Source organism: Geospiza fortis, unplaced genomic scaffold (genome assembly GCF_000277835.1).
Source record: "Geospiza fortis unplaced genomic scaffold, GeoFor_1.0 scaffold130, whole genome shotgun sequence".
NCBI classification, from domain to species: domain Eukaryota; kingdom Metazoa; phylum Chordata; class Aves; order Passeriformes; family Thraupidae; genus Geospiza; species Geospiza fortis.
In genome coordinates, this window is record NW_005054300.1 from 1,402,119 (window position 1) to 1,417,455 (window position 15,337).

The following is a 15,337-nucleotide window of genomic DNA, read 5'->3' on the forward strand; positions in this document are numbered from 1 at the left end:
CCCTTGGGCTGTTCTTGTTGACAAACTGGATGCTACAGACTGAGCATCAAATGTTCATGGTCACAGTAATGCCCAGTGTGGCTTAATAAAGTTCGGTCTCAAACATGAGTTCTGTATTATGACAAGTCCTGGTTTATATTACATCAGAATATGCTGAAGTGTTGTGGCTTGGAGAGTGTAACAAGTACAACCACACAGTAAAGTCTAGAGAATGCTTTGAAAGTATTGGACTTGGGAATAGTGATTAGAATTCCATTTTCATTTTAGAAGTTTGTGTACTGTATAGGCAGGTTCAACACTTCTCTGCTTTTGGCTTTGCTTATAGTACAAATGAAAAACATTGTATTATCTTAAATGTTATGATGAATGTAACAGACAAAGCTATTTTTATGTAATGAAATAATCCATCAATCTTTTTTTTTCTTGGTTTTACAGGATAACTTCTTCAATTCTAGTATTCCTTCTTTGGGTCTACGTAATGTCATATATATCAATGAAACACATACCAGGTATTGTAACAAGTGTTTCTTTTGCTTTTAAAATTCAATGTGCTCTGATTTTATGACAGAGAAATCCTTATTATGATCTAGAATGAGTTGATATATATTGTGGTCCTAAAATGCAGAGATTTGGTGCTGACTTCAGTAACATGCTTGTTAAATCTGGCTGTGTGTATTTGGGAACTGGGCAAAGTCCTTTGGGGTTATAGACAGGGAGTGTAGGGGTCAAACCTGTTTCACAAAAAACCTGGAATTTTTTCACAAAAAAAGATTTTTTTCCTTTCATGCCAGTGGCAGCAGCATCTCTAGCATAATATTGAGGGCACCCAATTTATTCTCTTATGCAGAATGACTTCAGGCTGCCCTTTAATTTACTGAGCAGATCTGGCTCACAAGTTAGGTGTTGACTATTACCACTTATGGCAATTAACCTGAATATGTCTTATGAATCTGTCTCTTCTCTGCCTCAGTGGCAGAGTGCAGCTTCTGAAAAGTGTGGTATAAATGAAAAAAATCTAAAAAATGAAGATGGGTCTTTGCGCTATTGGAATCATATCTTGTGTTCTGGGATGAAGATACTGGAATTGCGCAAAAATATTCTGTTCTTTGGAAAGTTAATAATGCTTGCTAAGTTTTTCTTGCAGCAATCATTAGCATAAGTAGGTCCTGAAGTGTTTGTTGTAGAGTCAGAGCAAACAAAGAGAGGCCAGCAGCCTGAAAGAAATGAGCCAAAGTGTCTGAGGGAAAGAAAGGCAGCATTGTGTGTGCTTGAGAGGGAGAAAGCTAATGTTAGAAGCTGTTGTTAATTAAATTTGTATTAATTATAGGTTTTTAAGAGTTGAGCTTGTAGTTTTGAATACAGAAAAATAACAGAAATACTGTTTAATTTTTAAAAATCAGCTTCAAAAGTCTAATGCTTGAATGTTTTTGAATGGTCCAAGTTACTTGAATTGGAAATATTAGGAGAAAAAAATATGGGTTAATGAATTATTCTGAAATAAACACATCTAGCTCAGAATAGTGAGAAATATAGTGTCATTATAGAGTGAAAATGGACAATTTTAATGAAGTTCTGATGTCTCATGGGGCTACATAGTCACAGTTTCCTGGCTTTAGAAAGCAAGAGGGGTTCTCTAACTTGCCAGCAGGCTGTAACTGTACTGACAGCCTTTATCTGAGGTACGACTGCCAGTTTTAAATGTCTCTTGACTGGTCCATTCTGTGTCATTTTTGTCTTCTCTTATTGCTACATGATCAGAAACCAGATTTTTCCAATTAAACTACATTATGTCTAAGCTGTAAAATGAATGTAGAATCTTTCACACTTTGACAGATCCCTGCAATAGCTGTGTGCTGTTCCGATACGTTCATAGTTACCAAAAAATATTGTTGTCAGAAAGCATGTCCTTTGCTTTCTAGAAAAATCAGTAAGGCTCTCAAACTTTAAAGAGAAGGAGGATAAAGGAAAAAAGCAATTCAAATAGGGTCACCAGTCTTCTTCTCTGACAGCACAAATAGCTAGTCTGAAAGTTGTGTGATCATTCCATGCCACTCTGTGCCCATGGCTCGTGCATATGCACCCAGCTTAATTACAGTTCACTCTAAGGCTTTGGCCTTTTGCAGTGTAAAAGTTCTGTCTCATCTTTCCTCGCTGTTTTTAACACATGTATAAATTTACTGAAGTGTGGTGGGGAGGTTTAACAGCCAAGATCAGTAACTCGAGTGATGACAACGGGTGAGACATTGGCAGGGCTCCAGCATGGAAACTACCATGAGCTTTGTCACTCATGGTTCAGTTTGGGACACTCACTGGAACAGCAGCCAGGCATTGCACCAGCAGACCTCAGGACAGGAGTTTTGCATAATACTTACTGCTCTGGGCTTAGAAATTGCCAGAATTTAATTTTTCATCCAGCTGTTAATTCTGCCCCATCACATCAGCTCTGCTGTTTGGGGGTCCCAGGTGTTGGGTTTGTGTAAGTGGTGGCTTGTCCACTGCTGGCCTGATGAATGAGAGAGGTGAGGAGAGAAATAGTGATGAATATCCCCTGTGGGGGAAGGGGTGTAAGCCATTCCTGTGTCACAGGCATCTTCTGTGATGTTTGATATTCCAAATAACATTTTCTCAAGTGATTTCTGCTTGTATGACTGAGAGAGTAGAGGACAAGGTTAATTAAAAAACAAGGGACTGTCTTCATAAGTTACCTTAAACACTTGAATGTGTAGTGAGATTTATTGATTATTTTGTCCTTATACTCTTGCTAAAACTTTGCTAGGAGAAGTAATGGAGAAGACACATAGGACTGGGTGTTTGAAGACACTGTGAAGGAAGAAAAGCTAACTGAAAAAGTGGGTTTAGTTTTGATGGCTAATGCAAACATATTTTCAAAAGTGTTTGTGAGAGTTTACCCTGTGCTTACGTGAGCAGCTTTCCCAAGAGGACTTGGTGTTCCTTGAAGAAGTTGACAAACCTCTTAGCTGGGCATTTACTTTCCTTGGTGGAAAGGGGCACCAAATTGGAAATCAACACTATCACTTCTTTTGGCCTCGCTGAGCTGGCGAGTTGGTTCCAGGGGACAGACAAAATGTATATGCTGGTTTGGTCACTGTACTCCTGTGATTCTGTGGGTGTTTCAAGGCCAGTGTCACCCTGAGTTGACGGGGTGCAGATGTTGGCTCAGATGTTTTGTGCTATTCATCAGTTGTTTCGTCTATAACATGAAGATATTGGCAATTTACTGGAAGATACAGAAGCTTTTAGACAACCATTTATAAAATTTTACTTACTTTTGCTTCTTAATTGTATTTTAGTTGTTTTTAATGCTATTGTTTTTGGAAGCAAAATATTGTGAGGATCATACTGAAATACCATTCATATTTTTGTAGGTACAGAGGATGGCTTGCGAGACGCTTTTGCTACATCCTTTTTGTGCAAGAGAGGGATGTTCATAAGGGTATGTTTGCCAAGAATCTGACAGAAAATGTGCTGAATAGCAGCAGGTAAGATAACACAAAATTAATTTTTTTAAAAATTTCTAGTACATTAAAATATACCTTAATTTAGAAACTGCAAGTTTCGAAAATCAGACTATTTAAAATACTAGTAGATGCAGAATCTTTAGCACAGTTATTCAGGAATGTAGCTTGCAGTTTCTGTTGGAATTGTAAAAGAGGAGGGTTTAAGGATTACAGGTCTTTAAATGAATGGTGTATATTGGGGAGCAGCAGACAGTATGCAGAAAAATAAATTGCTACATGAGAGCTCTTTGAACTTCTGTTTATCTAATTCATGTAAGTCATTACCACTGCAGTCATCAGAAATTGTCAATATTTCAGAAATAATAGGAAAGCAGCATTTTGGAGTACCCTGATTGTACACCTGGAGAGTGCAGCAAAAAATGGAAAAAGTCTGTAGGATGGAGTACCCAGCCTTAATTTTGTGGAGCTTGTTTTCTGTTTCATATGGTTCACTTTAAATGGCATCTTGAGCCCCTGATCAGCTGTTCAGGTTTCAGTTTTCTTTGGACACAAAGAAATTCAACCACCTGCTTACCTGCTTGCTCCTTGAGGCTACTTTTGTCAGAGGGCACACACTGCCTACATTAACATTCCTAATTCTCCTGAATTTTTAAAGCTTGAGTCACATCTGAAGATGATAGTGTTACTTTTGAAAAGTAAAGCAGACTGTGTTGTGCTACAGTCAGGGTGTCTAAAGCCACTTACTGTCTCTTTGGTATGTTTTAAAGGGGGAAAATAGCCCTTATAAAATTCTGTAAGTCTTGGTAAAACTGAGAATTCAAGGGCAAAAATAAACTAGAAGTTCAAAATAGCAACTGCATAAATCTGTCTAACGAGATATGTGAAATTGCTGTGGCAGGAAAAAGAAAGCATTGACAAAAATGAGACTGCACCTGTTCCCCCTGAATTTTTAACTTTATTAACCATTTCATAAAATTGGCAGTCCTTAATATTTTAATATTAGTACCTGTGAATTGTGTATGTATTGTTTCATGTAGTCACCTTTGAGCACATTCAATCATCACCTGCCTCTTAAATTAGAGCTTATAAAACTGAATCAAGTTTAATGCATTTGGAGTACACAATAGTTTAGTGTGGATGCTTTTTATGTTTGCAAGTTACTCCTGTAATAATATGTAGCTCATTCCTAGCTGTTGTCTGTGTTTTGGACTCTTCTGTTGTGGGGCTGTCTCATGATCTTTACTTTTTAATGTTAGAGTCCAGAAGGCCATTGTAGATGAAGCTTCTGAGCCAAGTACTCCAGGCACTTTTGTTCAGACAGATCCTAAAGCTATCAACAAAGTGAAGAAAAAAGCTAGGAAAATTCTTCAGGAGATGGTAGCAAATGTATCACCTGCTTTAATCAGGTAAGAAGAATGTCTCATCAATATTATCAGTGAGTGGAAGAATGGACAAGCTCTTTCTGCATAATACCAGCAAAAATAGTAGTTGTTCTTCATTTTCAGATGCAGCAGAAGTCCTCTGCCTTTACAAGGAATCTATTTTTTGATAAGATTAAATACAAACTTTTCCTTCTCTCACAAACTTAGTTTTGGTGCTAATGCTTGGACCAGTATTGGCATCATTTGTTATTTCAGGCTCATATGGGCAAGAACAGCTATCTGCAGCATCACACACCAAAAGATAATTTTTCCATTAGCCTATTCAGTGCTATAATTTGTAGATATAAATATCCCAGGGAGAGTCTTATTTTAGATAAAATCTTCTCCTGTGGTGTCTACATTTACTACTAAGGATGATTTTGTCATGTTCCTAGTTCACAGCCTTCACTGAGGTTGATACGAGATCTGTCATAACTGCAGGAGGCTGAAATGAGGCTACTAACCATAGGCAAAACCTTGTTTAGCAATTGGATTTTATAGTACTTTTGTTTGAATATAAATTATCAGATTAACTGGCTTTGCCTTTAGTCATACAGAAGCAATATAAAAAAGAGGCAGAAATAAATGAAGTTTTTTGAGTTGTGTTTGTTTTTTCCCTTAGGTTGACTGGCTGGGTGTTACTGAAGTTGTTTAACAGCTTCTTCTGGAATATCCAGATCCACAGAGGTCAAATAGAAATGGTCAAAGCAGCAACAGAGGTAAGGGAGGGTGGGAAAATCCAGTAAGGTAGATTTCTGAAGTAGTTTCTAATAATATTTACAGCACTTCTCTTTTGTGAGAGTTTTGCTAAAGTCAGTATGAAAAGCAATTGCATTTAGAATTGTATTGTATCTGAAATACAATAAGAACACTGTAAAATAGTGTTCTTAATTAAATATATGCTCCTAGAGTTGTGCAACCTAAAATACTATGTGAACTCTGGGTTTACCTTTGATTCAGGATCAAATTTTAACTATTAGGCTGAATGATTATCTCAGATGACCTTGCATCCAACATCATTTCTGCTTTTTGAGCTGAGGCAGCCAGCAATAAATTAGTGGATCTAGTCAGGATTTTTCACTTTTACTTTCATTTGGAATAAAAACTTTCAAGAAAAATCTTCTCCCATTTTCCCATTTCTTACTAGCAATCTGTTTCCAGTTTCTCAGTATTTATTGAAATTGGTCAAACAACCTCCTGAATGCTACGATTTTCTTTATACTCAAATGAATTAACTTGTCTTGCAGGATTTACCTTAGCAATATTGATTAGATAAATGAAACAAATAAAAAAGTTCCTGTTCTTTTCTGGGTTTTTCTGAATATTGTGTTTGGGAAACTCACTATTCATACATCCTTGTTTATATCTAATAGAAATACCAGTACTTTGGTGACAGTGAGGATTTACCACATCACTTTAATTGTTTGATTGGTGTCTCAGGGCTGGGAGTCTGAAGAAACTGGGAGTATTTGTATCCATTATATTAACAATGATTACATTGTTAATGCAATGGATACAATTGAAAAATACAGTCCATGAAAACTAATACTAAAGACAAGTTGACTAAAATGTTCTCATTGTCCCAGCTGAAGAAAAATCAGAAGTATACAAACTGAATTATGGTAACTGGAAAATACCATCAGTTTAGATAAGATGATGCTAGCAATCCCAACAGTGGATTTAAGAAAAGGAGTAATATTCCATGTTTCTTACCAGCTGACTTGTTTCTTATTTCCTTCTCTCCCCACCACAGATGAATTTGCCGCTTATCTTTTTGCCTGTTCACAAATCCCACATTGACTATCTGCTGCTTACATTCATTCTTTTCTGCCATAACATCAAAGCACCCTACATAGCTGCAGGGAACAATCTCAACATCCCCATCTTCAGGTAATAACCTCTCCTTGTTTGAAATAAGACTGAGGTGGTGGGATCTGATCTATCGCACAAAATGTCTCAGTGTAAAATTATCTGACTGTTATTGGGCCATCATGTATAACTTCTTTGGTTCCTATGACTTGTTCAGAGAGTTAGCATCACAACATCCTTCTGAGATGCTATGTTACAACCTTAGTAGGGTACGTAGAAAGGATATTCCTTTTTTGGAGCCTCAAAGTGGTTAGATGACTAAGGGAAGATGATATGGGAGAAAGAGTTGTGAATGGACAGCTCTTCATGCAGTTTAGTGAGCTGGCTAACAAGCAGCAACAGTACTAGTTGAATAATACTTTGTGGAAAAGTATTCCAGTTGAGTCTGTGTTTAAATTATATTTCTGGTGACTGAAGAACCTGAGATATTTTAGGTCATGTTTTGCCACTGAGACAGAATTTGGGCATATTTACTATCTAAAGAACGACTGGATAGTATAGAAAATGATGAGGAAAGAAGGGGAATGCCTTGACATCAAGGATGTTTTACACCCTGTAGGTGCTGGTCTGTAATAATCCCAGTGAAAAAGGCATTCCTATAAATTAGCAATTGAAATGCTAATTTAGTGCCAACAGAATAAAGAAAGTTTAGCATAAATAATCTAACATTACTTTAGGCCCTGGGCACCCTGAGTTCTGCAGCATTCAGCAGGCCCATGATCCACACATAGTATCCTGTCTGCAGAAGGGTGTACTCCTCTTCGGTCTTTTGAGCCAGTAAAGGATTTTGTTTCAAGAAAACAACCCTATTCATCATTGCTTCTGTCAAGCAGAAGGGATATCCTCATGAGAACTTCTTGCTACACTGTGAGATAAATGCAGGACCATGCAGGTGGTGTAATTGCTGGTGCCAAGTGGGAGCTGCCTGCAGATTGCTCTGTTAAAATCAGCTGTGTGAGCTGATTCTGCAGCTGAGGGGAGTGTGCGTCACACCACGGGCATGCAGGCTGTGCAGTCTGTACAGCACAGCATGGACTGGAGCCAGCTCAGGTGAACTCTTACATGGGTCACCAGCATCTCAGTGTGCAAGAATCTCCTGGTCAGTGACCTGTCAGAGCAGTGAAGTGAAGCAAGACAGTGCAAAGAAGCCTGTTCATAGGTGAAATAGAGAAATATTTGTACAGTCCCATCATGTGCAAGTAGTGTAATACTTTAAGTTTAGTCTTTAAGAATTTCAGTAATTTGAATCCCTGTTGAGGGCAAGAAATTATTTGTTGGAGATGTAGTAGTTTCCTGCAAGCTGAAATCAATGAGTATAATCCTTCTTTGGTGTGTAGCACATTGATCCGCAAGCTGGGAGGATTTTTCATTCGTCGGAAGTTGGATCAGAACCCTGACGGTCGCAAGGATTTCCTGTACAGAGCTTTGCTCTATGTGGTGTGTATTTCTTGTCTTTCTTTCTGTAGGTAGCATTTCACTTGGGTGGCAAGTGGGAAAAGTGGCTTCCATCACTCTGGAGATGCATTTATTGCTTTAAATTTGTCTTAAGTTTTATGCTGTAAAAGGGGATTCATTTTTGTACGAAGGTTTGAATTTATAGAATAAAGAAAACTGCATGCTCAGCTCTTTTGAGGATGAGCAGATAGCCACCTTGCATAATCCTTATTAAAGAATGTGGAATTAATGCTCTCTGAGTTAACTTATGCTTGTTTCACTGATGTCTTTTGTTGTGAAGCATCTCTACACTGATTCACTTAGCACAATGAAAGTCTCTGTTCGTGATGGGTTGATGTAATCCTTTGTGCCATTCAGTGTAGTAGCTGTATTTGCATCTTGGAAGATGGGATGTGCTGGGGAACCAGAAGGAAAGATGAATGTGAATCAACTGCATCAACCATTGCTAGAGATGCTTTTTGAACAAATGTCATTATACTGCTTGTATATTCATGCAAATTCAGTTGCACATAGGTCTGGGCTTGTGTCAGGCATAAATTACTGGGGTTTTTTCCCACAAGTACTCATGCCAAGTCATGATCTTCCATTGCTTTTAAAAGGAAATGGTTGCCAACAATACACCTGAAATATAATTGTATGTTATTATATATATATGCATGCCAGTATCATTAGATACTTATTTTTTCTCTTTTCCAATCTTTTTGTATTCAGCACATAGAAGAGCTGTTGAGACAGCAGCAGTTTCTAGAAATATTCTTGGAAGGCACGCGGTCTCGAAGTGGAAAGACATCTGGAGCTAGAGCAGGTCTTCTGTCGGTGGTGGTGGATGCTCTCTTCTCAAATGCTACTCCTGATGTCCTAATTATACCTGTGGGAATCTCCTATGATCGCATAATTGAAGGTCACTATAACAGTGAGCAGCTGGTAAGAGCAATCAAACAACTTGTTTTGGCTAGGGGATTTTCTGCTGATGTGCAGGAAAACGTGTTACGTAGTTAAAGGTTCTGCTAGTCTTCTGTTCATGGACTCAGGGTTCCAGTTGAGCCATGAATCACAAAATGTCTCTGACAGGGGATGCTGAGGTACAGGTGACACACTTCTAAATGCAAATTCATGACATGACAAGTAATATGTTCCAGGGGATATCTACAGAGAAAAATAGTTCTCTAGATGTACTTGAAGTTATAAGGTGTGTCAAAAGCTTTGGGCTTGCTTTGTCTGCTGTTGCATGCATTTTAATTTTACACATAACCTTTTAATTGCAAAGTGGAAGGAAAGCAAAACAACCACCTATGTTTTCTAGGGCAAGCCTAAGAAGAATGAAAGTCTTTGGAGTATAGCTAGAGGAGTCTTCAGAATGCTGCGGAAGAATTATGGGTGTGTCAGAGTAGATTTTGCACAACCATTTTCCTTAAGAGTAAGTTCGGCACCTTGAAGGTCTTTTTGAAAGTTTGACATTTTTGGTGTTTCAATAGGGGGGGACATTTATTTCGATTTTCTCATTGTGGGTTAACATCACTAACATTATCTGCTGCAGTCTATTCTGGCAGAACAAAAGTATCCCTGTTTCTGATGAGTGTTTGAGTCTTTGAACACATCTGTATTAAGCTGAAATAGTCTCAGAGTTGATATATTAGTTTTGAAACAGTCTTAAGTATTCTTACTGATGGGGTTATTTGTTTAACAAGCGATCTTTAAAATGATCCTCATACTATCTAGTAATTCTTTACATTGTAGAGACATTTGGAGTTGAAGGAAGCTGAATACTTTTTTCCAGTTGAATTTAATGACATCTGCAATGGTTGAGGAAGGGCATTTATCTCTCTGGATTTTTAAAATTGCTAAGCAAATTAGTAGCTATAAAAGTGTCATGAGTAATATATCATGAAAATCTGTGTATTCTTTGAAAGTCATCATTCATTATTAGTTCACAACTGTTATGTACAGCACTTTACTGTATACTGTTCTATAGTTTCTCAGGGAATGGGGTATTGTGGCAGTATCTGTCTTTACTCTAAATTTTCTCAGATCTCTTTGCAGAATCTGCTGGTACTAATCTCCATTTCACTAATCTGTATTCTGCCACAGTATACCTTATTTTTAGTGTGACTTTAATAAGATTAAGCACTGCAACAGCAACTTACTAGAACATTATTCAAATTAATTAGGTGTTCTTCTTTCTGCCCTACTTCTCTCAGAAAAAGCAGTAGGGTTGGAGAGCTTTGGAGGGTTCAGTTACCACAGCATGAAATTATTGTGACCGGCTGCACTGCATTATAATTAGTGCAGTAGGGGAAGATACTAATTCACTTCCAAAGGAGAAGGCTTGGGCTATTCTTGGTAGGGAGTTAACAACTCTTCTTGGATCAGTGTAAGGAAAAGTGGGTTATCTGCCCTCTTAATCTAGTAAAATGCTAATCACTCTGTACCTTCCCAGCAGCCTCTGACAGGTCTCATTTGTACCTGTGTTCCTTATTGTGCCTTAGAATGGTGATAAATGACAAAAATCCTTAAAGTGTGCCTTGGCTCACATTTGCAGAAGTGTAATTGTAGTTGTGTCACTGCAGGTTTTTCTAAAGCACGTGAGCTTTGAGGGTTAATTTTGGGCATCTGCAGTTCTATGAGCACAGGCTTGGAAGCAGAAGAGTGTGTGAAAGAGGCTGTGGAAGTCTTTTAAGCAGCTTTCCTGGGAGGGAGCTGTTTTCCTGACCAGCAGGTTAAGTGGCTCTTTAGTTTCCCATTCTTTACAGAAACTGAGGGAACACAGTGTCCTGAAAACAGAATAGTGTAAATTTTAACCTATAAGGAGAGGAGTTAGGCTTTTGAGAAATTTGGGATTCAGGAATTCCAAGCATGCAGTACCCTGCCTGCTTCCTGGGGGGTTTAGTTTTTGTCTTGCAACTGGAGTTTTGTACAGCAGTGTTTCCCTCTCTCATGGTGTTTGAGGAAGGCAGGAGTAAGCAATAATTACAGTCTCCATGCTGGTTCTAAATGGGTGCTAGGTTTTGTTCTCATTCATGTTAATGAGCCAGTTCTCATTAATTTAATCGTGGAACTCATCTCAAAGGAGTTGTTCACAGCAGGGTGCTGACAGAGGTTATGTGTTGTTTTAATTGCAAGTTTTTTTATGAAGTACAGATTCCTTGCTGTGGGAAGTCTACTTTTTGCATAAAATAAAGTCAAAAGTGAATAAGCTGTTGAAAACTTTTAATATCTCTGACCTTATTACTGCTTTTTTAGTGTGAGCTATTTTTAATCAGTTATATTTTTGAATAATTGCCTTTTTCCTGTAACAGCATTATCAGTTGAATGCAAGAATAAGGTGGAAAAAGTACAAAAAATAATGAGCCTTTTTTTAACAGGAATATGTAAACAGCCAAAGCCAAAAACCTGTGCCTGCTCCTTTTTCTTTGGAACAAGCTTTGTTACCAGCTATACTTCCATCAAGGTAGAGATTTTTTTGGGGTGGTGTTGAAAGGGAGGACAGGCTGGGATTTGTTTGTTTGTTTATCTTAGTATTCTGCATTACATTCCAAGCAGTGCTTGAACTCCCCATGGATAATCTAATTGTTTATAGAAAAGTGCAAAACTTAGGCAATTCTAACTGCAATTTATTATAAGAGTTACATTCTTCCTGATGAGCTCTGTTCAAATAAATTCAGGTAGACTTTTCCCCTTTTTTTGTCTTTTTTTAGTAACCTCTGTTGATTTGTTTATAAATTTTATGCAATAATTTAGGGGGGGAAATGCCATGCTTATGGAAAAGTAAAGGATTTGTTTTTAAACCTCACAAACATTTCACAAGGTTTTTGGAATAATTCCAAAGCAAATAGGACCTGTGAGAGAGTACTCCTTGTTTTCAAGGAGGTGACTGTCAGAACACTGCTCAAGGGTTAGTTCTGCATTTGTTACATAGATAGACATTTTAGCTGGGTTTTTTAGGAGTTATACAAACCTATGGGGGCAAAGTTATACAAACCTGGTGGGGGCAAAGTCAGTCCTGTACCTTTAGAAAGCTGTAAGTCCATACAAAAGACCATTTCTAGTTTGTAGAGAAGCTGGACTCTGTCTTTCAGGCAAATTTGTTTTTTTTACTGTTGTCCATATTCGTTGAAGAAAAAAGAGCAGTTGGTGTTACAGCAAAGTCATGAGTAGCCATAGAAGAAGCTTGCAATTTTTCTTCTGGTAGTCTTATCATGGATTGTTGTGCAGTGCAAAGAAATAATCAGGAAAAGTTGGTAGAGCTTTTTGCTGGTAACATTTTCTGCCCTTACCAGACTGTAGTGGTATTTTGTGCTGTAGTTCAGTTAAGTGTACATTAAAAAAAATCAGTTTATATTATTTTACATTTTGATCAGAATCCAAAGGTCATCATGTTAATTTTTATTCTGTATCCAGACCTAATGATACTGTGGATGAAGGTGCAGAAGCCTCTCTGCCCAACTCCAGGGATATCACCAGTGAACCCTTCAGAAGAGAGCTGATATCCAACTTGGCTGAGCACATTCTGTTCAGTAAGTGTTGAAGAGGATCACCACCACAGAATCATAGGGTGATGAGGATAGGAAGGGACCTTAAAGATCATCTCATTTCAGCCCTCCTGCCATGGGCAGTGACACCTTCCACTGGAGCAGGTTGCTGTCAGCTGCCTGTTTGGTTTTGCTGACAGCATGAATTTTCTGTGTGGTAATGTCACACTTCCTTATTGTCTCCATCCAGGTGATCATTTCATGGTTTACATAATGTTGACAATTGTCCATCCTTTGTCTCCCTCCATTCTCTTCAAAGTTTAATAAACTGTTTTCCTGATCAATTAGAAGATTTTTTATTATTTTTGTTGGACTCGTACGCTAAACTTTCTGTACTTCGAAGTGCTTGATTGTCATATTGATGCACTCATTGCTTGTCTCTTCATGTAAGGATCTATTGGAGAGTCTTAATGGCATTATTTAAGATCATACATGAACTCATCTAGCTGCATGGACCAGTGTTGCCAGGTTTTACAGGTTATGTGATGTATGCTTCAGTCAGTAGGTCTGTGGCTTGTGGTACCAGAGATACACAGGAAGCAGTGCTTACCTTAGTAAATATTTAAGCTTTATTTGGCCTTCTTGGTCCAAGTTACTTTGATTACTTTAATATTGTCTCTAGATACACATAATACACTTTTGTATTTTATTCAGTGGGTACAGTTCTGTGCCCACATCCATGTGACTATTTTTTAAATAGTGGGTATTCTTTCATTTGTAATGGTGTTTGGAATGTCTCAGATGCTCAACGAGTTTATCTTGTTCACCTCTAGCTGCTGACAAGTCCTGTGCTGTGATGTCTACCCACATTGTTGCCTGTTTGTTGCTGTACAGACACAGGCAGGTAAGGCTTCTGTGTTGCTTAAATAGCCAAACATTGCTTTGGCCTTGTTAACTTATTTAAAAAAAAAAAAAGTATAGATTTTACTATTGCATGATACTGATTAAAAAAAGAAAGATGCATTTAAATTAAAGTGGATTTCAGGTAGTCTGAGTGCTGATATTTGAGTTAGCAGTGGGTGCTTGAACACAAGCCATTATTGATGGGATGATAATAAATGCTCATGTGGAAATAGATCTTTGTAATTCAAAATGTTATCCTTTTTTTAAAGATTACATGGCTTTCATTTATTGTATTAGGGTTGGTTTTTAGATCTCAAAATACATTCACTACTGAATACTCTAGAAACTGTTCTATTAATTTCCAAACTGATTTTACTGTTCCTCAATACTAAAGTAATCTATCACAATAGCAGAATGAAACTAATGTTTACCTGAAGTCTTGTGCATGAAAGTTTGAAGAATTTTTTTTTCCTCCTACAAGTTTGTTTTGTATTTTTTCTAAAAGTCCTTCAAGTCTGAAGATTTTATTGCTCGTAAATTGAGAACAAATGGAAAAATATTGGTCACTTGTATGATCCTGCTTGTGGAGGAAGTGTTACCATTCTCATCAGTCTAGTCTTTCAAATTTCCTAAAATAGTGGAATCAAATAAGCATTTTATAATGTGATCTGCCTCCATCTTGAGAGAAAACAAGAAGAGGAGGTGCCTGAGGAAAGTCTTTTCCTCATGTTCCACACCAGTTGTTCCATTCTGTTAAGTGCAATATTCCCAACTAATTAATCATTCACTTAAAAGCATAGGTAATGGAATCATGATGCTTCTAACATGATATTGAGGTATTCAGGTCTCTGCAGGCTGTGAAATAAACCAAGAAGTAAAGAAAAACCTTGCATTCCTAAATAGTTCCATGGCGGTAAAATATATAATTGCATGTAATTCAAAACATGTGGAACTACTTCATCAGAACCTCAGTGAAAATCAGTTTTTCTGATACAACTGTTGTGCTTTGGATTATTGGCAGTTAGTGTATTGTGTTTGATATATACCTGATTATGTGGTTTACTGATAGATTCCTGTGCAAAAAAATTGTTTAACTCTGTGATTCTGTGTTTATTTGTAGGGAACTGATCTTTCCAGACTGGTAGAAGATTTCTTCTCTATGAAGGAGGAGGTCCTAGCCCGTGACTTTGACTTGGGATTTTCAGGGAACTCAGATGATGTTGTCATGCATGCCATCCACTTGTTGGGGAACTGTGTAAATATCACGAACACGAGCAGAAACAATGAGTTCTTCGTCACTCCCAGCATCACAATACCTGCTGTCTTTGAGCTCAACTTCTACAGCAATGGAATACTTCATGTATTCATTAAAGAGGCTGTTATTGGTATGTTTTGGGGTTTATCAGGGAAAGACTTGCTTGTAACCCTTGAAGTCAGAGTATCTGCAGAAAAATCCCCATCAGCTTCTCATGTTATTTACCTTAATACAAATTTTCACTTCCTGTTTCAGCTCATGTTTACCCTAACAAACGATTTTAAAGCAAACTTGTATTTTGTTTGAGGAACGTTTCCATTCTTTTTTCCCCTCATCCTTTATCTTTATTGGAAGTATTTGTGTACTGGTCACTGCCATAGGCAAGGCATTATCAGAGTTCTGAGCCAACATGGCAAAACCTGTGTTTTGGTGAGCAGTATTTTAATGAGATTTTGTTTTGATCTGACATTACTGGACACAAAATAG

General features: G+C 37.6%; 1 protein-coding gene across 2 annotated transcripts in view; it reads left to right on the forward strand.

Annotated features, from left to right (window-relative positions):
- GPAM (glycerol-3-phosphate acyltransferase, mitochondrial) overlaps positions 1 to 15,337 on the forward strand; it is a 28,164-nt gene that overhangs the window by 4,645 nt on the left and 8,182 nt on the right. For both annotated transcript variants that reach the window (XM_005416375.2, XM_031063297.1), the window contains exons 3-14: positions 436 to 509; positions 3,387 to 3,500; positions 4,736 to 4,885; positions 5,523 to 5,619; positions 6,654 to 6,790; positions 8,107 to 8,206; positions 8,936 to 9,148; positions 9,528 to 9,641; positions 11,587 to 11,672; positions 12,623 to 12,738; positions 13,527 to 13,597; positions 14,717 to 14,981. In XM_005416375.2, the coding sequence (XP_005416432.1) occupies positions 436 to 509; positions 3,387 to 3,500; positions 4,736 to 4,885; positions 5,523 to 5,619; positions 6,654 to 6,790; positions 8,107 to 8,206; positions 8,936 to 9,148; positions 9,528 to 9,641; positions 11,587 to 11,672; positions 12,623 to 12,738; positions 13,527 to 13,597; positions 14,717 to 14,981 (1,537 nt within the window). The remainder of the gene's footprint in view (positions 1 to 435; positions 510 to 3,386; positions 3,501 to 4,735; positions 4,886 to 5,522; positions 5,620 to 6,653; positions 6,791 to 8,106; positions 8,207 to 8,935; positions 9,149 to 9,527; positions 9,642 to 11,586; positions 11,673 to 12,622; positions 12,739 to 13,526; positions 13,598 to 14,716; positions 14,982 to 15,337) is intronic.